This window comes from Cetorhinus maximus, chromosome 17 (genome assembly GCF_964194155.1).
Source record: "Cetorhinus maximus chromosome 17, sCetMax3.hap1.1, whole genome shotgun sequence".
In the NCBI taxonomy this organism is placed as follows: Eukaryota; Metazoa; Chordata; class Chondrichthyes; order Lamniformes; family Cetorhinidae; genus Cetorhinus; species Cetorhinus maximus.
In genome coordinates this window covers 9,040,950-9,064,406 of record NC_135895.1, presented here as the reverse complement: position 1 = coordinate 9,064,406, position 23,457 = coordinate 9,040,950, and the positions used below count along the sequence as shown (strand labels likewise).

General features: G+C 46.4%; 1 protein-coding gene across 5 annotated transcripts in view; it reads left to right on the top strand.

Moving 5' to 3' along the window:
- Positions 1-23,457, top strand: part of adgrl2a (adhesion G protein-coupled receptor L2a) — an 865,273-nt gene that overhangs the window by 790,663 nt on the left and 51,153 nt on the right. For 4 of the 5 annotated variants that reach the window (XM_078560690.1, XM_078560691.1, XM_078560692.1 and 1 more), the window contains 7 exons: positions 715-900; positions 1,126-1,164; positions 9,644-9,827; positions 19,097-19,219; positions 20,160-20,359; positions 20,688-20,861; positions 22,653-22,862. In XM_078560690.1, the coding sequence (XP_078416816.1) occupies positions 715-900; positions 1,126-1,164; positions 9,644-9,827; positions 19,097-19,219; positions 20,160-20,359; positions 20,688-20,861; positions 22,653-22,862 (1,116 nt within the window). The remainder of the gene's footprint in view (positions 1-714; positions 901-1,125; positions 1,165-9,643; positions 9,828-19,096; positions 19,220-20,159; positions 20,360-20,687; positions 20,862-22,652; positions 22,863-23,457) is intronic. The other variant, XM_078560693.1, reaches the window with a different exon arrangement.

Sequence of the window (23,457 nt, the reverse complement as noted above, 5' to 3'; positions counted from 1 at the left end):
CATCGTTCCTTCTTGTTACGTCCTCAACACAATGCAAATTTAACAAATGCACGGCGAGTGCAAATTTAACAAACCCACGCTAACTGTTCTCGATTAATCTGTGCCTTTGACCGTGACTGCAGAGGTAGCCAACTCTACACAGACGAAGAATTAAACCTCGCCACTTGAGCCATCCATACTGCTTAATTCTAACCTGCTTGGTGACTTTATCCCTGAATTTGCGGGGGGGGGAGTAGGGAGGGGAGGAAGCTGTGTTCCAAGGGCAGAAGCAAACATGAACTGTAGCAAACCCAGTCGTGGGGACAGACATCAACTCGCACCTTCCTGCATTGTCTCTTAGCTTAATGTGAGTCATTCAGGCAGCTTCGGCTCTCTGCAAATTAGGATCGATGCTCCCTGCCATCGAGGGTAGTGCAATGGAGTGTAGTGGCAATAAGCCATTTAAACTATGCCTCACGCTCCTGGCGCCGAACTGATGATTGCTCCTCGGCCTGAGAAGTTAGACCGAGAAAGTTGGAGTGGGTCGCAGCTGGCGGATTATCATCAACTCTTAATTATCTGTAAATGTTTCTGTCCACACACAACTGCAGCAGCGATCAATTAGGTCACAACAAGTTACCAGACATGGGTGCATGGTTAATGGGAACTTCAGAGTGACTGCTCTTTGCACATTATTGAGAAACCCTGCTGAGAATATGTAATTTATGATTACAGATTAGGAGCGGTGAAAATGCTGCTAACCTAGCAAATGAGTTGGCCAAGCATACCAGAGGGCCAATTTATGCGGGAGACGTGAGCTCATCAGTTAGATTGATGGAACAGCTCGTCGACATCTTAGATGCACAGCTCCAGGATCTGCGGCCCAGCGAGAAAGACTCTGTGGGTCGCAGTTTTAACAAGGTAAGGCCAATGGGCCGTAAAAGCACGGAACAGGAAGGAAACGGTCTAGCTTTCGTTCGTTGGCAGCAAGAGCTGCCCCCCCCTTTTTTCCGACGCAGTCTCGTGACGTTCTGGCGTGGAGGAAAGCGGGAAAAGTCGGCAAGATTCCGCTGTCTTCTTTCCTTACTAATCCTTTGTGTTTTGTTTCTTTTCTGTGTTGAACTCTGCCTCCTATGATTGGAAAAGCTCCAAAAAAGAGAGAGGACTTGCAGGGCGTACATTAAGGTAGCTCACCTATGATGTCGCTTTTGCTTTTATTGCCCTCCTGCAACCTCACCCCCCCCCACCCCACCCCACCCTCGCAACCTCTGAGACTGTTCCTTCTCGCTTTGCGAATGCGTTGCATGAAGCCCTCCCCCTTGCACTACTGCCTACCCTCTCCCCTGATCTTGGCTCCTGGATTTTCTAAACTTGTGCAAGAACCTACATCATCTGTTGAGCTATTCTTTGTTGCTGTTTGGTTGGCTGTGCTTTATGCTGATGTAGTATGTGTTTCTGGCTGAAGCTGTCTTGAAACTCTCTGCAATTTCGGAAGCTCTCCGGAGTCATTTCTACACTGCAGCTAGTTTCAAACCCGGAGGGAAACCTGTTCTTTGTCGTGCTTCAACCTTGCAGCAGTCGTTCAGAAAATAAGAATTAATGAAAACATTTTTTTTTAACAAAGCGTAATGTGGACATTTTATCATAAAGTGGAATAATGCATCGATTATATTTTTCACCGTAGATATTGACCTCTAAGGTGACAATTGCTGATTGAAGTGGGCTTATATGTGCATCTTGAATGTGCATTGCCTCTTGCATCAAGCAACCATAAAGAGGTTCATTCATTGGTTTACTTTATCAAAGGTGGTCACTGTTACTATGCAGTCAAATGTGGCAGCCATTTTCTATCAGCAATAGAACTTCAACAGCAATGAGATGAACAACCATTTTATCTATTACTTTGTTTAGCAACGGTGGTAAAGAAAAAAAAAATGTTGCCAAGGTCCATCTGTAGAATTCATTTCTCTCCTACGAGTTGTGCCATGGGATCTTTAACACCCACTAAAACCTCAGTTTAATGTTTCATCCAAAACATGGCACCTTTGACAATGCCACACTCCCCGATCACTGCGCTGCAGTCTCCATCTAGACTACCAAGCTGACACTATTTCATTTTACCTTCCTTCTTCAAGATACCCTGGTGAGACCCAGGATCTCATCTAGTGAACCTTTACTGTAGCACCTCCAGGGCAAGTCTGCCCTTAGATATGGAGGTCAAATTTGCGTACAGTACTCCAGGTGTCATCTCAGCAAAGCCCTTACAACTGTAGCAAGACTTCCTTGTTTTTGTACTTCAATCCCCTTGCAATAAAGGCCGTTTGCCTTCCTAGTGGCCACAATGTTGCAACACACTTTGCCTTTCTGTGGATATGTGACTCTATATAGTGTTTTGCGTGCATGTGTGTGTGTGTGTATGTGTGTATCATTAATATTGGCCTGACTCACACACACTGCATTAGCTGTGTTCTGCAAATGGGGGTGGGAAACCAGCATGACATGATATCCTCCCAACATGTGTTATTCTATTTAAGTTGCGGCTTGTCTAATAAAAGTTAATTAATGGTCACTCTGAAGCATAGTATTTCAAATTTGGATTCTCGGTTGCCAAGGAGTTCATGAAATCCCAGAGGTGAAGGGGAGTTAGCCTGAGTGTCAGATCAGATATGAGTATTTGTTGGCTGGCGAGCATGCATTCCCCCATTGCTAGCTACCAATAAAAACAGGCCAGCTGTCTGCAACGACAGCAGTTGAACTGATGCCAATAGTTTCAGCCAGATGAACTGGACCTCTGGCAGATGTATCAATAATTGCACGGTGTCCTTCGGGAGTATCTATCTATATTTGCAAAAGGTCCTTAGACAGGCAAAACAAAAAGTTTAAAAAAACCATAACTTTAAAAGGAATCATGAATCAGAAAACATTTTGGATTATGATGCATCTCCACCCTCACCCCACCCCCGCTTCAATTTTATGCCCTGACCAGGATCACTGGTGACGGAGTCATAGAATGTTCCAGAACAGAAAAGAATCCTCTCACCCTATTACATCTTTGTCAGAATGTTTTTGTCCCTCATGAATCACTTCATCAGGTGCCATTGCTGCCGTTGCTCTCCGCCCCCCCCTTTAATATTCCACCTTTTCAAATGATTAATACCCATGTAAAAGTATAAAGAAAAGATCACCTTATGTGCTTGACAGGCAAGGAAGGGTATCCAGTCTATCAAGCCGGTCCCCCACACCGTGATGACCGAAGCACCACGATCAAATACTTCACTCCCTTATGTTCTTGAAATATTTCAAGTTCTGCCCTCATCAAATGCCACTTTATGGACCACGTTTCCCCATCTGCACCCATTTCTCTATCAGAACAGCAAAGATGAGAAGCAACGGAAAGGCCATTTGGCCCATCATTGAGCCCATTCCACTCAGAGTTCAAGTGCGATGGTTGCGCCATGGACCCACCCGTACAAATTTTTCCACTTGTTGATCAAGGAATATTCAAGCTGCTCTTGTCGCATTGATAAGTGGGATCCACTTGACTGTCACACGAGGGCCCAGAAAAGCGCTTTGCCCGCGCAAACGACAAGGGCCCCTTCCCAGACACCAGCTTTTCTTAAAATCCAGAATTAACGGAACAGCTTCGATGACCTAGCCTCTTCCCTCCTGGAAGGTAAAGCAGTGCCATCCTCAAGCTCGTGGACTGAGGGTCAACGCCTTCCCCTGTTGAATGAACTGAAGTTCGGGTAAAGGAGCAACCTTCAACTTGTAGTCCTTTTGTCTATTCTGCTCTGAACTGGCAGATTGGCCTGCCGATTAATCGCCATTCAGTTCACAAGTTGTATTTTTAATCAACTCTATTTTTTAAAAAAAAATAAAAATTACAAATCATTTGGTAATCCCAAACAAGTTCATTATTCATGACATAAGGTTCCTTCATGGTGCAGATTAAAAGCACAGAGCTGCATTCTTGACGTGAGTAAGAGGGGGAAAGGCTCTCGGTAGACCAATCTCTCCACCTTCATAGTTAATGGCTAGAGTAGAATTGATATTAGCATTTTGACTATTCAGATTCCCATTAGAGCAGGGAAAAAAGAGCCTGTAATGCCACATCTAAGTATCTTCCACCTGCTAGGAAGGTCATGGTGGCTAGGAAACTAGACAGAAAGAGGATATTAAGATGGATTAGGATAATTAATCTTATGCTGACAGTAGCCTTGGTAGACTTTTTCTAATCATTCTGGCAGATACAAACCACTGTTTAAAATCATCCTGTTTTTATTTGCATAAAGTGCCTCGTTACGAGAGCTAGTTATATTACCATTGATCAGATAAAGGCATATATGGGGGGATGGGGAGGGGGGTGGTGGGAAAGAGAAGAGAGGCTGCAGCATTTACTCAGTTGCACTGTTCTGAAATACAGCATGAAAATCCCTCTGCCTAATTCACTCTTGCATTAACTATACATTAGAGCATGGAATTGATTAACTGATTAAATTGATTAAATTTAATTACTTTCTGACAGGATTGTAATGGTCTCCAGTTGTTTGTTTTTCCTGTTGCGTTTTTTTTTTCTCACTTTGCATCTTTCCCAGTCAGCCCGGTGATTTATAAAGCTTTCCCTCAAATCTTAGACTGTGACTGAGGCTCAGCTGTGTGTGACTGAGGCTCACCTGTGTGTGACCTTTTGCCATCTCCATTGTTAAACAAGGATGTCCAGATTTTAAATATCGATTGATCTGTTCTTTGAGATGTTAATCAGGAATCACCGAATGTGCAGGTTTGCGTGTCTTTCCGTCTGGTTCTTGTTTTTCTATCTATTTCACACTTAAGTGTAGGTAATCTGTATCTCTTTATTTCTCTATATCTCTGTTTTCTCTATCTAGCTGGTTTATCTCTGTCAATTAATCCATCTGTTTATCTTTTGCATCTGTTTCAATCCATCTCTCTCTTTACCTCTCCCTCCATCTCCCCGTATATACCTCTCAAAGCCTGTGTGCATCTTTCTCTTTCTGTATTTAATCCCAGTTTAATGTCCTGTGATCACTCCTTTCCTCTCTGTATATCACTCCCTAATCTCCGTCTGTACTTGATTATTTGCCTCCCTTTATACCTTTTACATCTCTCTCTTCATCATTGTGCCTCTCATGTACCGATCCCGCCCCATGTGCACGTCTTTTCATCTGTTGAGACTATCCGTGCTCCTCTTGCATAAAAAGGCTGCAACCTCACACACCATCAGCCTGCTAGCTTGGTCAGCAAACCGGACAATACTGCCTTTCCTCCCAAAATTCTCTGCCGTGGTTACACTCATTCTTAGTTTCTGAGGCTCTACAACGGGGGCAACAGCCATTGTCAGCACCCTGGCTGCCCAGTCTGACCCTGCCGCCGCATTTGAGGAGCCAGGCAAGCTGAGCACAACGTGCATTGATTTGCATCACAGAAGCTCACAGCACAGACACAGGCCATTTGGCCCAGCAATCCTATGCCGGTGTTTGTGCTGCACACAGATCTCCTCCCACCTTATTTCATCTCAGCCTATCAGCATATCCTTCTAATCCTCTCTCCCTCGTGTACTTATCTAGCTTCGCCTTAAATGCTGTTTGCCTTTAAGATGCCTTGTTATAGTGAGTTCCACCCTATCACCACTGCAAATTGTGTCTAATGATATAAAATACAAAGCAATACAGTTTGTGCTTAGGTTGGTCAATCCTATGTCTCATTAAGGCCACAGTTCTCCTTCTCACATAGACATCCTTCCACAGTCGATATGGCTAAGACCAGCTGCACTTTGTTATAGGATTATAGGATAGCTGCCATCTTGCTGTGTACTTAACATGTAGAGAGTGTGTATTGAGAAGTAACAGAGATAGGCTAGACTTCAGCAGGAACGTATGACAGTGTAAAATAACTAACCTACTCCTGGCTTGTCTGATCAGTGAATTTTGAGCAGTTACAAACCATTTGCCAGTGGGCAGGGGTGTACTGCTCCCCAGCTCTCGCTGACTGACACCTCACTCTAAAAGGATGGCGGCTACAGGATGAGGATATCCTTCTGTGGACTCATTCTTGGGACAGGGAAAGGGCAAAGCTTTACTTTGCTTCTAATTGGATTGCCCAGTCCTCAGAGTGCCCAAAATGGGAAGTATTCAGCATGTGCGTACTCGTTGGGAAGCCCATCCACACTCCATGGCCAAATTGCACCTTTCCTTGGCCAACTCAGCATCTCTGCTCATCCCGCTTTGATTAGGGGCTGCTCAATAATCAACCCCTCTCTCCACCCCACCCCCCCGTCCACCCCACATCCCACCCCCTTCCTTTAGTGGCTCATCATGCAGCCAACAGATCCCCCTGAGATGGAATTGTCTTCCAAAAACCGCTGTGATGTGCAGAATACAGAGCATGGGGAACCAGTTGAAAATAGGGGTCTCCCATTTAATAAGGAGATGAGAGGGAATTTCTTTTCTCTGAGAGTCATGAGTCTGTGGAATCCTCTTCCCCAACGAACAATGGAGGCTGGATCATTGAATATATTCAAGGGCTGGGTTAGACAGATTTTTGATCTTCAAGGGAGCCTATGGTTATGGGGGACAGGCAGGAAAGTGGAGTTAAGGGCACAACCAGATTAGCCACGAACTTACTAAATGAGGAAGCATGCTTGAGGGGCCGAAAGGCCTACTCCTATTTCTTATGAAATGATGGTTTTCTATATCTTTCCCTGCTTTCAAAAGTGTCCTTATAGTCCATCTTTTAGTCCACATCTTTGCATGCCTTCCTCAATGATTCTAACGCTGCGCTTGTTGTCTCTATTGTCTTCCCAGAACCTCCTGGACTGCTTTTGGGAAACATCTTGGAATGTTTCACTCCATTAAACAACAATAGCTTGTATTTATGTTGCGCATTTAATGTAGTTCAACGTCCCAATGGGCATTCAAACAAAATTTGACGCTGAGCTGAGGAGATATTCGGAGAAAATTGACCAAAAGCTTTGTCGAAGGTGTAGGTTTTAAGGAGTGTCTTGACGGAGGAGAGAGAGGTAGAGGGTCGGAGAGGTTTAGGGATGGAATTCCAGAGCGTGGGGCCCTGGCAGTGGGAAGCAACGCCATCAGTGATGGATGATTACAATCCAGAAAGCTGAAGGGGCCAGAATTGGAGGAGTGTGTTTTCTCGGAGGGTTGTGGGACTGGAGAAGGTTACGGAGATGGGGAGGCACCATGGACGGATTTGAAAACAATGATGAAAATTTCAAGGTTGAGGCGTTGCCTAATCAGGAGCCAATATGGTTCAGTGAGCAGAGGGGCAATGGGTAAACAGAACTTGGTACGAGTTCGGACAAACGCAGAAGAGTTTTGGATAGCCCCCAGCTTACGGAGAGTAGAATATGGGAGACCAGCCAGGGGAGCATTTGAATAGTGAAGTCTAGAGTTTGCAAGGGGCATGGATAAGGATTTCAGCAGTAGGTGGGCTGAGACAGAGGTAGAGTTGCATAGGTAGAAATGGGCAGTCTGAATGATAGCTTGGAAATGTAGTTGATGCCTCACCTCAAGGTCAGATGACGCCAGGGCCTGAATTTTTAGGTTGGCGGGGCTGGGAAACGGATCTCCGACCGTGATTGGCCCCCGGCCGCGATTTTGTGCTGGCTGGCAAGCTAACGGCCAACCGGTGTGAAGTGCGCGCTGAGAAGCTCAGCACTGCCGGGGTGGTGGTGGGGAGTGGGGGGGGTGGGGGGTTGCAGGAAGAGGGCAAGCGCTGACAGGAAGCTCCCTGAAGGCAGAGAGCTACCTCGGAGCCGGAGACCTGAAAAGCGTGAAATAAAGCTTTTAAAATCAGGGGGAAAAAAAATGTGCAAGCTCACAATCAGTCACCTCAACGTGTACATTCTAAAATTGCTGTCTGTAGATTTTTCTTTTTCTTTCATTTAATAACAGAAACCACATCCCACCCGTGGATGGGGTTTGAAGAAAAATGCAAAGGCCGCCTGGCTGATTTGCCCGTCCGCCAACCGTAAGGTTGGAAAGGCAATGTAAAATTAAAGACAATTGCAACTTTAGTTGGCCTCTTAAGTGTCGGCGGGCGCGCTTCTGACTTTTGCGCACTCTGACAGACCAAAAGTATCGCACGAGCGCAGGATGGCATTGGGGCGCTCGTCCAATGTCGTCTCGCACGATTTTGCGTCCTATCGGGTCGGACGCGTGCCCGCCCACCTGCCCACCCGCTGACCTAAAAATCCTGCCCCAAAGTTGTACACAGCTTGATTTAGCCTCATACAGTTCTCAGGGAGCAGCATAGAGTCGACAGCGAGGGAGAGTATTTTGTGGTGGGGACCAAACGGCTTCAGTTTCCTCAATATTTAGTTGGAGGAAGTAGGGAGGCCTTGTTGTGGCCCAGTGGGTAGCATCATTATCTCTGGGTCAGGAGCTCCAGGTTCCCAGTCCCACCTCATGATTTGATGGCCAAGGAAGGTGCATTTCATAACGTGGCCAAACTGGTTGATTAATCAGCCTGTAAATCCTGATGGCAGACAGTAAGAGCAGGAGAGTTTCCTGCTCGGCCATACTGCCGAAGGCAATGGCAAACCAACTGCAGTACTTCGCCAAGCATAATCATGGGCCAGTCTAATGGAAGCCCATGATCATGGTCATCTCAGGGCATGGTGTCTGGAGGAGGAGTTGGAGGAAATTTCTGCTCATCCAGCATTGATTTGTCAAGACAAGCAGTCCGACAGTTTAAAGACAGTGCAGGGGTTGAGGAATGGGGTGGTGAGGTAGAGCTGGGTGTTATCACTGTTCGGGTGGAAACTGATGGTTTTTTTCAGATGATGTTGTTGAGGAGCAAAACGTAGATGAGAAATAGGATCAATCCCCGGGGAATCATCAGAGGCAATGGTGCGAGAGTGGGGAGAGAAGCCGTCGCAGGTGACTCTCTATAGAAGGCCAATTGTTCTGGATGAGCTCAGTGAGCACAGAAGATAGAAACAAAAACAGAATTACCTGGAAAAACTCAGCAGGTCTGGCAGCATCGGCGGAGAAGAAAAGAGTTGACGTTTCGAGTCCTCATGAACTGCCGAATGGTCATGAGGACTCGAAACGTCAACTCTTTTCTTCTCCGCCGATGCTGCCAGACCTGAGTTTTTCCAGGTAATTCTGTTTTTGTTTTGGATTTCCAGCATCCGCAGTAGTTTTTTGTTTTTAACAGAAGATAGAAAGGTTGTTTGTCACACACACACACACAAACTGCATTCTGTACTTCATTGTTATTATAGCAGCACAGGTAGGGGAAGGGGCCTTTCAGCCCCTCGAGCTTGTTTCGCAATCCAGTTTGATCATGGTTGACTTGTATCTCAATTCCATTAATATGACTTGGTTCCTTATCCCTTAACACTCCCACCGAACAAAAACCTGTCAACCTCAGTTTTGAAGTTTCCAACTGGCCCCCAGCCTTCACAGCTTCTTAGATGGCTAGAGTGCCTGATTTCCAGTACTCGTTGTTCCCTGGCTTCACCGCTGAACAGCCTATCTCTAGTTTAAAGGTCACAGTCCCCTATTCAGGTCTTGACAGTAGAGGAAAAGGTTTCACCTGTTAACTTGTCTATGTGTCTGAATGAACCGAGGCCATACTGATGTCAGCTGTTTCCCCCCCAACCCCCCTCAACAACTCCACCCAGGCCATCGTGGACACGGTTGACAACCTGCTCAGACCAGAGGCCCTGCAGTCGTGGAAGGACATGAATGTGACGGAACAGGCTCACGCGGCAACGCTGCTGCTCGACACGCTGGAAGAAGGGGCCTTCGTCCTGGCCGACAACCTGATGGAGCCGACCACAGTCACGGTGCCCACCGAGAACATAGGTGAGAGGTTCTGCTGCAATGTAGATAGAGATAATACAAGGCCACGGAGGGAGGTGGGAGGGGTGTGGAGATGTTGGCTGGGCTCAAACTCTGAAAGGCCTCCCCGCTTGTAGAAAAGAAAGGGAAAACTTGCATTTGTATAGCACCTTTCACCACCATTACAGCCAATGAAGTACTTTTTGTAGTGTAGACGCTGTTCAAATGGAAGAAACGAGGCAGCTAATTTGCTCAAGGCCAAGTCCCACAAACAACATTTATTTATTCAGTCATGGATGTGGGTGCCGCTGCGAGGTAACATTTATTGCCCATCCCTAATTGCCCTTAAGAAACTGGTGGTGAGCCGCCATCTTGAACCACTGAGATCCATGTTTTTTTCATTCATTCATGGGATGTGGGCATCACTGGCTAGGCCAGCATTTATTGTCCATCCCTAATTGCCCTTGTTCAGAAGACATTTTTTTTTAAAAAGCCAACTACATGTAGGCCAGACCAGGTAAGGACAGCAGATTTCCTTCCCTAAAGGCCATTAGAGAACCAGATGGGTTTTTATGACAATTGTTTCATGGTCATCATTAGACTTTTAATTCCGGTTATTTATTGAACTCAAATTCCACCATCTACCTTATTGGGATTTGAACCCAGTTCCCCAGAGAATTACCCTGGGTCTCTGGATTACCAGTTGAGTGACAATACCACCATGCCGTCCCCTAATTGTAATTGTTGTAGATACAACCACAGTGCTTTCATGGAGGGAGCTCCAGGATTTTGACCCAGTGACAGTGAAATAATGGCAATATGGCTCCAGGTCAGGATGGTGTGCAGCTTGGAAGGAAACTTGCAGGTGGTGGTGTTCCCAACAGAGAAGGAACTTTGTCAGAGTTTATATGGATTTCAGCAAAGCCTTCGACAAGATCCTACATGGGAGACTTATAAAGAAGGCAAATGCACATGGGATACAGGGTAATTTGATAAGTTAGATTCAAATTTGGCTTAGTTGTAGGAGACAGAGGGTGATGACGGAAGGATGTTTTAGTGACTGGAAGCCAGTGTCCATTGGCGTACCACAGGGATCTGTGCTCGGTCCCCTATTATTTGTCATTTATATAAACGACATGGATGACTATGTAGGGGGGTTAGGATTAGTAAGTTTGCGGAAGACACAAAGATTGGCCGGGTGGTTAACAGTGATGTTGAGTGTCTTGGGCTACAGGAAGATATAGACGGGATGGTCAAATGGGCAGATGAGTGGCAGATGGAATTTAACCCTGAAAAGTGTGAGGTGATGCACTTTGGAAGGAGTAATTTGACAAGGAAGTGTTCAATGAACGGCATAACACTAGGAAGTTCTGAGGAACAAAGGGACCTTGGCGTGTGTGTGTCCATAGATCTCTGAAGGCAGAGGGGCATGTTAGTGGGGTGGTGAAAAAGGCCTTTATCAATCGAGGCATAGATTACAAAAGTACGGAGGTCATATTGGAGTTGTATAGAACCTTGGTGAGGCCACATCTGGAGTACTGTGTGCAGTTCTGGTCACCACATTATAGGAAGGATGCGATTGCACTGGAGGGGGTGCAGAGGAGATTCACCAGGATGTTGCCTGGGATGAAACATTTAAGTTATGAAGAGAGGTTGGATAGACTTGGGTTGTTTTTGTTGGAGCAGAGAAGACTGAGGGGCGACCTGATCGAGGTGTACAAGATTATGAGGGGCGTGGACAGGGTGGATAGTGACCAGCTGTTCCCCTTAGTTGAAGGGTCAGTCACGAGGGGACACAAGTTCAAGGTGAGGGGCAGGAGGTTTAGGGGGGATGTGAGGAAAAGCTTTTTTACCCAGAGGGTGGTGACGGTCTGGAATGCGCTGCCTGGGAGGGTGGTGGAGGCGGGTTGCCTTACATCCTTTAAAAAGTACCTGGATGAGCACTTGGCATATGATAACATTCAAGGCTATGGGCCAAGTGCTGGTCAATGGGATTAGGGTAGGTAGGTCAGGTGTTTCTCACGTGTCGGTGCAGACTCGATGGGCCGAAGGGCCTCTCCTGCACTGTGAGATTCTGTGATGTTGTTTGAGAGATGAATATTTCCCAGGGCACCGAGGAGAATGCCCCTGTCCGTCAGTACTGCACTGTGGCCAGGTCTCTGGAGTGCAACTGATCGCACATTCTTCTGACTGAGAGGTGCGAGTGCTACCCCCTGAGCCTCGATGGACACTGCAAACCCAGCGTACCGCTGTCGTCAGAGCAGAGCAGGACCGTTGCCTCGCCACCTGTTTTTTGTCCAAGAAAACGGGAGAGAAAATGTCAGCATTCCCATTCTTTGGCAAGGAAATGTGATGATAAACAGCCCTTCCCTGAGCCCAGTAATCTGTGGATCAAAAGGAATGCAGTCGCTCAGTGCCCGCAGTGATAAAAAGGAAAAAAAACCTTTGGGACGGACACAGGAGAGAGTTTAATCCAATCTGACATCTCGAGGCGTGAACACAAGGCAACAGATCTTGCCTTACGATCTGCAGATCGTGGCAAATTATGTTTTTGAATAACAAGCCCTTGTGCTCAATAGGATTGCAGATTATGCATTCAATAGAAGCTTCTTTCCAATCATGAGTAAACATTCCACCCATCTGATTGTGCCTTGGAAACAGACACCAAAGAATGTATACAGAGCACAATTGGCACTAAAGTGGCCTGTAATTGCTTTAGAGATGGTTATTGCCTAATGTCTACCAGCAGGATTGCACTTTCTGATAAAATTGCACTGACCCGCTGACCTCTTTTGTAAAATGTTTAAAGTGTTGCAAGAGCACAAGCTTCTGTTGCATAACAACGGCTATATTTCATGCCTCTGCTTAAACCTCCTGTCCCTACATTCCAAACAACTGGACCATTGAACTGAAGAAGACCATTCAGCCCATCGAGGCTATTTTGTCCTTCAGTTAGATCATGGCTGATCTGTACCTTAACTCCATCTACCAGCCTAGGTTCCGCTTCCCTGAACACCCTTTGCCTAACAAAAAAATCGAACAATCTCAGTTTAGAAATTTTCAATGGAGCACGGGCTTCATCCTGCTTTTGGCAGACACAGGTCCAGATTTCCCCGACCCTTTTTGCGAAGAATTGCTTCCTGAAATCACTCCTGAAAAAGATTTATTCCTGGCTGCCTCCCAACGGGCGGGAGACGGTGGCGTGGTGTTAACGTCACTGGTACTGGTAATCCAGAGGCCCAGGCTAGAGCTCGCGGGTTCAAATCCCACCCTGCAGCTGATAGAATTGAAAATTCAGCTAATAACTCTTGGTCAGGATTTTACAGTCCTGCCGAACTGAGCAGAGATTTAAACGGTTCACCGCATCCGTCGGGGAGGGGTGCAGACCCACCACAGCAGGGCAGTAAAATCCTGGCCCCCCGGAATTGAAAGCTAGTCCCAGTAATGGTGACCATGACAACTATCTTTGATTGTTGTAAAACAAAAACAAAAATACCTGCAAAAACTCGGCAGGCCTGACACAGCGTCTGCGGAGAGGAGCACAGCTAACGTTTCGAGTCCCTATGACTCTTCAACAGAACTAAGGAAAAATAGTTAAGAGGTGAAATATAAGCTGGTTTAGGAGGTGCGGGGAGGGGGGGGCGGTGGTGGGACAGGTAGAGCTGGATAGAGGGCCAGTGATAGGTGGAGATAACCAAAAGATGTCATAGACAAAAGGAAAAAGAGGTGTTGACGGTGGTGATATATTTGTTGTAAAACTCTCATCTGGTTCACCAATATCCTTTAAGGAAAGAAATCTGCCATCCTTACCTGGTCTGGCCTGTCCTACATGTGACTCCTGACTCGTAACTGCCCTCTGAAATGGCTGAACAAGCCACCCAGTTCAAGGGCAATTAGGGATGGGCAAAAATTGCTGGCCTTGCCAACAATGCCCACATCCCATGAAAGAATGAATTTAAAAAGAGGAAAAACTTGTCTCTTACCCACACTCCCTGCTCTTCGAATGACACAAATTACAACTGGACTCAACCTCCCCAGTGGCTGAATTTGTAAAGGTAATGGAGTGAAAATTGTCATCGGGAAGTCCCCTAATCTCCTTTGATGTAAGATTGCTGGGAAAATGGTGGACACAGACATCTGTCCCAGCTGTTGCTGAAATTACTTCAGGGAATTGAGAGAACTCCTGAGGAAACCCTACCCCCACCTGCAGTTGAATCACACTGACCGTGGCGTTCCCTGGGGCTGACTCCAGTGCCGAAGTTGACTGATGTCGAGGCAGCAGTAGATGAAGTACAATGGGACTTGGCATTCCCAGGAATGTCATAGACGTAGGGTCCAAATAATCCCAACATCTGATCACTGTCATTACCACTACACCACCATCTCTCCTCAGACTAGTAACAGGGGTATCAGTCATACAGGCTGTTCTGCCCTGGATGGTGTTAAGCTTCTTGAGTGTTGTTGCAGCTTCACCCATCCACGTTAGTGGGGTGTACTCCATTACACTCCAGACTCGAGCCTTGCAAAGTGTGTAGAATCTTTGAGGATACACGTGGTGAGCTACACAGCCTCTAGGCTGCTCATGCAGCCATATTCTAGATGATGGTTGGTCCACTGAAGCATCTGGCTCATGCTGACCCTCCCTTAGATGATGATGGTGAGGACTCAACAATGGTGGCACCAGTAAAGGGGTCTGCGCGGATAGTTGAGCCTTTTTCTTTTCTTGCTGGGGATAGCCATTGTAGTTGCAAAGATCCTGCCACTTGTCAGCCCAAGTCCGGATAGTGTCCAGGTCCTGCTATAAGCTGGTATGTGCTGCTTCATTATCTCAAGAGTTGTCAAAGGATCTGAACACTACAGTGGACTGTGAACTGTCACTCCTGACAGCAGGAAGGTCATTGATGAGGCAGCTGAAGATAGCTGAATGGAGGACGCTTCCCTGAGGAGCTCCTGTTCTCACTTCATTGGGACCTCCAATAATCACAGCCACCTTTATGTCCAGTGCCTCTCCAGCCATTGAAGAAATTTCCTGTTGACCCCAACTGACCTCAGTTTTACTTGGGCTGCCCCTGATACCAAACTTAGTCCAAGTGCTGCCTCAGCATTGAAGGAAGCTAATCCCATCTCTCTGAAATTCAGTTCTCTTGTCCACGTATGAATCAATGCTGTGATGAGGTCTGGAGTTGACTGGTCCTGAAGATACCCAGACCAGGCCTCAGTGAGCAGGTGTCATTTGATGCCACGATCAATGACTCCTCCAATCACCTTTTTCAATAAGAGGCCAGTTTAGAGTTATCCAATCTTAATTTGGATGAGACATAGTGGGCAGCCCTCCTTCCTCATTCATGAGGAGATGGTGCTGATGGAGAGACGGTTATGCAGTGGTAATGTCACTGAACTAGTAATCCAAAGGCCCGGGCTAATGCCCTGGGGACATGGATTCAAATCCCACCATAGCAGCTGGTGATATTTAAATTCAGTTAATAAATCTGGAATATAAAGCTAGTCTTAGTAATGGTAACCATGAAACTATTATTGATTGTTGTTAAAAACCCATCTGGTTCACTAATGTCCTTAAGGGAAGGAAATCTGTCGTCCTTACCTGGTCTGGCCTATGTGTGACTCCAGATGCACAGCAAGGCACAAGTCAGGAGTGTGATGGAATACTGTCCACTTGCCTGGATGAGTGCAGCTCCCACAACACTCAAGGAGCTCAACACCATCCAGGACTAAACAGCCCACTTGACTGGCACCCCATCCACAAACATTCACTTCCTCCACCACCGACGCACAGTAGCAGCAGTGTGTACCATCTACAAGATACACTACAGAAACTCACCAAGGTTCCTTAGGCAGCACCTTCCAAACCCATGACTACTACCATCTAGAAGGACAAGGGCAGCAGATAGATGGGAACACCACCACCTGGAAGTTCCCCTCCAAGCCACTCACCGTCCTGACTTGGATTTATGTCGCTGTTCCTTCACTGTCACTGGGTCAAAATCCTGGAACTCCCTCCCGAACAGCACTGTGGGTGTACCTACAGCACATGGACTGCAGCGGTTCAAGAAGGCAGCTCACCACCACCTACTCAAGGGCAATTAGGGATGGGCAATAAATGCTGGCCCAGCCAGCGACACCCACATCCCATGTAGGTATATGAAGTAAAGTTTCATGGTCACTTTTTATGATTATTTACAGATACATATGTATAGAAAATAAATTCAAACTCTCACACGCCCATGGTAAAAATTGAAATCTCTGCACCACCACACCGCTGTACCTGCTCCATGTTACGTGCGTGATAATGAAACTGTGCAATTTCTGGTCTTCAGCCTTTGACTGCATTACAAGTTCACCAGGAAAAAAACAATGCCATCCATGCATTTTATAAATACATTTTGCAGTTTGAACAATTCATTTTTTTTTAATTCATTCACGGGGTGTGGGTGTCACTGGCTGGGCCAGCATTTATTACCCATCCCTAATTGCCCTTGAGAAGGTGGTGGTGAGATACCTACTTGAACCGCTGCAGTCCCCGTGGTGTCGGTACACCCGCAGTGCTTTTTGAGACTTGTGTTCATGAACACGATAGAGATAGATTTCCTCTTGATGCTATTTTTCACCGACACCTCAGATCGAAAAAAAAAACTCGAGTGTTTTCTTTCCCCCGGGAGTCTGTAACCAGGGGCAGAATTTTCCGTTTGACGTGGGGGCAGTGTGGCGGGCCCCGCAAGTCCGCGCGTAAAACGACCTGCAGCGACGTCGGACGAGCGTCCCAATGTCACCGCGCGCCATCGCGATATTTCGATGAAGTCCGACACATGCCCGCCATTAATTAACGGGCCACTTAAGGCCTACCCTCCAGCCTGGCCTGCTCACCCTCTGCTGCGGCCTAGCACTGGCCATTGTGAGCAGCTTACAAAAGGCTGCTAGGCCGTCTTTTAAACAGACTGCCGGGTCGCCGTTGGACCCAGCGGCCTGTACAAACCCGCCGCCGCCGCCCGCACACTCCCGATGTCCACAGGAGTCGGGAAATACGCTGGACGGGCCTTAATTGGCCCGCCCGCGTAAAATGGGTGCGCGGACCAGATCACGGGCGGCAATCGAGACCACGCCTGCCCGCTCCCGCTCCCAAACGGAAAATCTTGGCCCAAGTTTTTTTTCAAATGCATTTACTATTTAGCCAGAAATAGCGAGCAGGCGAGATTTTTCTGTCACATTTATGTTGTGGCTTCTCCCTCGATTATCCAATGTCAAAGAAACTGCCGGCCAGAAGTAACTGATAAAAAATTTACTTGAGCTCCCACCCCTTTTCAATCTATTCCAATACAGCAACAACACTGGGAATTTTATTCTATTCTTCCATGGGATGTGGGTGTCACTAGCAAGGTTGCCCATCCTTAACTGCCCTTGAACTGTCTGGCTTGCTCGGCCATTTCAGGGGGCAGTTAAGCGTCAACCACATTGTTGTGGGCCTGGAGTCACACATAGGCCAGAAATGGTAAGAATGGCAAGTTTCCTTCCCTAGAGGACATTAGTGAACCAGATGGGTTTTTACAACAATCAATGATAGCTTCAGGATCATCATTACTGAAACTAGCTTTATTTTTTTTTTATTCATCCATGGGGTGTGGGCTTTGCTGGCTGGGCCAGCATTTAGTGCCCAGTCAGGAGGTGAGTTACTCGTCACAAGATTCCTATCCTCTGATCTGCTCTTGAGGCCACAGTATTTATAAGTTCAGTTTCTGATCAATGGTAACCCCCAGGATGTTGAGAGTGGGGGATTTAGTGATGGTAATGTCATTGAACATCAAGGGGGTGATGGTTGGATTCTGTCTTGTTGGAGATGGTCATTGCCTGACACTTGTGTGGTGCAAATGTTACTTGCCACTTGTCAGCCCAAGCCTGGATATTGTCCAGGTCTTGCTGCATTTGGACATGAGTTACGAATGAGTACCTGAGTCATGAATGGTGCTGAACATTATGCAATCATCAGCGAACATCCCCACTTCTGACCTTGTGATGGAAAGAAGGTCATTGATGAAGCAGCTGAAGATGGCTGGGCCTAGGACACTAACCTGAAAATGATGTGGCTTTTCCCTCGATTCCAGAATCTATTAATTGAATTCAAATTCCACCAGCTGCCATGGTGGGATTTGAAGCCATGTCTCCAGGGCATTAGCCTGGGCCTATGGAATACTTGTCCAGCGACATTACCACCACGCCACCATCGTCCCCTAAATCTTTGGTGAGTTGGCTTATCTCAGCCCAGGGTAGCAGTTATGGTCATTGGGACTATCTTCAGGGATCCTGGGCCAAGGATCGATGGAGAAAAAAATCCAGCAGCACTCCGGCTCTTCATTGCAGCTGGAAAAGTTCACGATATTCGTGAAGAACGGGGTATCTTATTGGAGTAGGAACCTCTGTTTTCAACCGTGACTTCCAGACACTATGCTCCAGTGAGCTCAAAAAGAGGGCTGTGAGCTTCACAGCTGTTGGATCTTTCCAACCAGTTTCATTCCTCAAGGTACGATAGACTTCCAGAAATCAGCTATCTCAGCTTGCTCTTTGTCAAGGTGCCAGAAGATATTTAGTGCCCACAAAACCAAAGCCCAACAATGGGTGAGCACCTTTGGAAGAAGAGGGAAAAGTAACAAAAACTATAACCTGCACACTGCCATCCTTAAATGTAAGATATAAGGTTTGACGCTTTGATAAGATGCCCATTAAAGAGAGGGGTTAATAAAGTGAGCAGCTGTGTTCCTGCTTTAAGGAAGTGGCCATGCTATTACATGTTGTGGTGTCTCGCTCATCCCCAACGCTTGCTGATCACTGCGTTATAGAAATGCTGGTCCAGTCCCAAACCTGTGACTTCGATCATCTAGAAGGATACAGCTGCAGGCGCAGAAACACCACTCTCCAAGTCACACACCCTGCTGATTTGGAAATATATTGACGTCCTTTCATCGTTGTTGGTTCAAAATCCTGGAACCCCCTACTTAACAGCACCGTAGGAGTAGGTTCAATACATGGACTCAAGATCCAAGAAGGCAGCTCACCACCACCTTCCTAAGGGCAGTTAATGATAGGCAATAAATGCCAGCGACACCCACATCCTTTTAATAAATAAACGAATAAATCCGTTTGAGGGAAAAGGCAGGTGACAGCAAAGTAAGGATTTTACAGCACAAATTATTGTCTTATGCTTTGTAATTTGAGTGCACGGTTTTAAAATTAAAATGCTCTTTGCCTTCTCTCTCCCCTGCCTCTCTGTGATGGTGCTGATGCAGTTTTGGAGGTTGGCTTGCTGATTACAGAGGGCCAGGTGAAGGATCTGAGATTCCCCCAGGGCTACATGGGTGGAAACTCAATCCACCTATCAGGCAACACCGTCAAGCAAAACAGCCGGACCGGTAAGTGGCAGATGCCAGGTAACAGGAATCTTTCCTGCGGTGAGGATTACTGCACTTTTAAAGAAAAGACCCTTGTTTTCCCCTTTCACTCTAATGACCCCTTCCCGATGGTTTATATTAACTGTGGGTTTCTTTATAGGGTGGTTTTGGAACAGAAGGATGCCCATCAAGTCCACGCCAGCTCTGCGTAGAGCAATCCAGTCAGTCCCATTCCCCGCTCTATCCCCGTAGCCCTCAAGTGCCCAACCAATTTCCCTTGGAAATCGTTAATCTTCTCCACTCCTGCCGTTAATATTGGAATCCTGTTACAATGAAGTGCGTGTTTTAGTTTTAGTTTGTAAGTGAGACCAGCTGTTACCAATTGGGGAAAGGTTAGCGAATTATTATTAAGTATACTAGAACTGGTTTACATGGGTGGATGGGGAGGAAAACGGGAGTCAGTGCCTGTGCTCTTGGGGAATAAACCTGTGTTAAGGAAAAGGCTGGCCCCAGGTTTGTCCTTTGCTTGAAGTATGAACAGTGACTTTAACATCCACCACCCCGTAGGCAGCGAACTCCAGGTCAATACCACTCGCTGCGTAAAAAGAAAAAAGTTTTTTCCTCACATCCTCCATGTATCTATTACCCAAAATCTTAAATCCGTGTCCCATATTTCTTGTACCATCAGCTAATGGGAACGGCTTTTCCTTGTCTACCTTATCTGAGCCCGTCATAATCTTGTACAGCTCTATCAAATCACCCCTCCATCTCCTTTGCTCCAAGGAGAACAACCCCAGTTTCCCCAGCCTAGCTGTGCATTGTGTCAGCAGCCATGAATCTAGGGGGCAAAAAGCACCTGCGTTCTGCAGGGGTGGATGGTGGGCTGCTTTTGTTGTTTTTTTGTTTTAAACGAGATTTTTTTTTTTTCTCCTCTGCCCCCACCCTTTCCCGGTTTGTGTAGCGAAGCTGGTTTTCACTCTGTACAAAAGCTTGGGGCAGTTTCTGACCACAGAGAATGCAACGATCAAACTGGCAGGTGACGGGACTGGGCGGAACTACTCCATCGCAGTGAACTCCCACATCATCGCCGCATCCATCAATAAGGAGTCCAGCCGCATTTATGTGACCGAACCTGTTGTCTTTACCCTGGCGCATATTGACGTAAGTTTGCCTTTTAGGCCAGTATCCAGCCACTCAGAGCAACATGAAGCTCCTAAAAGTAACGTTGGTGAATAGCAGAAAGTGGACCCATGGTTTTCATTAGTTGCAGAAACGGCTTATTCAATCTCAGGATTTAACTGATTAGTACAGCGCTCCTTTATTACTTAAAATGCTGTCTGATAGTTTAGGCAAAAACTACTTTGCGTTACATTGCGTTTGACTTTGTTAGTCCCTGTGCCTAGATGAAATAAAGGTTTGACATTCTCTCTTGTCTCCTCTTTCTTTTAACTCCATTCTGCACCTCTCCTCGCCTTTCAACCTGCTCCAGCCTGACAACTACTTCAATGCAAATTGCTCATTCTGGAGTTACTCAGAGCGGACTATGATGGGCTTCTGGTCCACCCAGGGCTGTAAGCTGATCAACACCAACAGGACTCACACCAAGTGCGAGTGTCGGCACCTGACCAACTTTGCAATCATCATGGCCCACAAGGAGGTGGAGGTGAGCTGTCGATGCATTTATGAGGCTGGTTCCGTGCACATGCGGGAGACCGTACACACAGGCGAAATAAACCCTTCCTTCCCCTCCCTACCCACCAGTCGTGCAGCTTTAAAGACCAGCTGTCCTGTTTTTCTGAAACACATCAAAGCCATTTTGGTAGAGTAAATAGGGAGAAACTGTTTCCATTGGCAGGAAGGTCGGTAACCAGAAGATACAGATTTAAAACAATTGACAAAAGAACCAGAGAGGGAGATGAGGAGAATTTTTATATATATATATATATACAGGGAGATATTATGATCTGAAATGCATTGCCTGGAAGGGTGGTGTAAGCAGATTCAATGGTTTTCAGCAAGGAAATTGGATAAGTGCTTGGAAAAATTTGCAGGGGAAAAGAACAGAAGGAGTGGGACTAATTTTTCAAAGAGCCAGCACTGTCACAATGGGCCAAATGGCCTCTTTCTTCTGTGTTATAAGCATTTCCGATTCTAAATTCGTTGAATGATACCAGTATCTGTTTTGGTTAACGTGGCACCAAAGCCAAATTTGTGGTGCAGACGGGCTTGTTTCCGCAAGCAGGAGGATCAATAACCAAAGGGTACAGACTCAAAGTCATTGGCTACCAAAGGGAAGATGAAAGAATACATTTTTATGCCATGAATTGGAATGCACTGCCTGAAAGGGCGTTGGAAGCAGATTCAACGTTCGAAAAGGAATTGGATAAATACTTGAAAGAGAAGTATTTTCAAGGCTATGGGAGAAAGAGCAGGGGAGTGGAACCAATTAGATAGCTCTTTGGAAGTGTTGGCACAGGAAGGAAGGGCTGAAAGGCCTCCATCTGTGCATTTATATCCTTTTCAGAGGGCATTTAAGAGTCAAGCACATTGCTGTGGGTCTGGAGTCACATGTAGACCAGGTAAGGAAGTAAGATTTCCATTCCTAAAGCACATTAGTGAACCAGATGGGTTTTTACAATTGACAATGATTATCATACTTTTAATTCCAGATTTTTATGGAATACAAATTTCACCATCTGCTGTAGTGGGATTTGAACCTGGATCCTCATTACCTTGGGTGTCTAGAGTACCAGTCCAGTGAGAATACCAATATGCCACTGCCTTCCCTCTGCAATGCACTAAATTTTAAACAGTTTCTTTCTTGCTTTATATTAGAAAGCAAGCGTACAGGACATAGCTGAGCCACCACTGGAGTGCTATGTGCACTTTTGGAGGACATACCTCCCCAAGAGGCAACAAAGATTCACTAGACTGGGTCTTGTGAGGGGAGATCGAGTAGATTAGGCCTAGAGTTTAGAAGAATGAAAGGTGATCTAATTGAAACACACAGAATTCGTAAAGGGACAGGGTGGATGCTGAGGAAATGTTTCCCCTGGCTGGGGAACCCGCAACATGGGGGTCACAGTCTCAGGATAAGAGGCGGGCCATTTAGGACTGAGATGGGGCGAAATTTCTTCACTCAAAAGTGTTATGAATTTGGGAATCCTATAACACAGAGGGCGGTGGGTGCTAATTACACATATTCAAGACAGATTTTTGGTTACTGAGGGAATTAAGGGATATGGGGTAAGGTGGGGTTGAGGTAGAAAATCAGCCATGATCTTACTGAATGGCAGAGCAGGCTTGAAGGGCCAAATGGCCTCTTCCAGCTCCTGTGCCTGATGTTCTTCTGTATGCAATTGTGTGGGACAGGCTTGGTGGGGCCAGAGGGCCTCCTCCTGTCTGTTGTTGTGCCTGGTTGTATTTAACCTGCCCGCTCTTTCTTCTCCTGCAGTACTCCAGCGAGATGCACGAACTGATGCTTTCCATCATCAGCTGGGTAGGAATTGTCATTTCCCTCATCTGCCTGGCCATTTGCATCTTCACTTTTTGCTTCTTCCGGGGCCTTCAGAGTGACCGAAACACTATCCACAAGAATCTGTGCATGAATCTGTTTGTCGCAGAATTTATCTTCCTCGTGGGCATCGATAAGGTTAACTATGAGGTAAGGTCCCAGCCTGGGGTATTGATTTCCTGGCAGAGCTGATCTTGGGGAGAATTGACTTTTGTTCCGAAGTGGATGCGAGTTTAAACATGACTCCGCTGTCAACCTCCAGTATATCAAACTTGACATGTCAGTGTTTAAATGCTTATGATTCAGGCCATGCTTAGCAGCAGCCATCTTTAACTGTGGTATTGAGCACTCAAGACGATGATGGGGAGTTCATAAATCAAGGCTCTTTATAGACTTGTGTGCATCGAAACCACTCAATGGAGATGATGGGCCGGAGCATTCAATGTGAAGCTGATTGCTTAAAACTGCCACTGAAAGATTGTTCAACAATACTTCGAATTTACAACCCGGCCATTCAGCCCAGAACATTCATGCTGGTCGTTATGCTCCATATGAACCTCCTTCCCACACCTATCTTTCTGTTCCTTTCTCCCCCATGTTTTTTGTCTTCTTTATTATTCCTTCATGTGCATTGCTGGCAAGGCCAGCATTTGTTGCCCATCCATGTGGCTTGCTCAACAATGTTACTTAACAGTCAACCACATTGCAGTGGACCTGGATTCAGAGTCACAGGGAGGCCAGACCA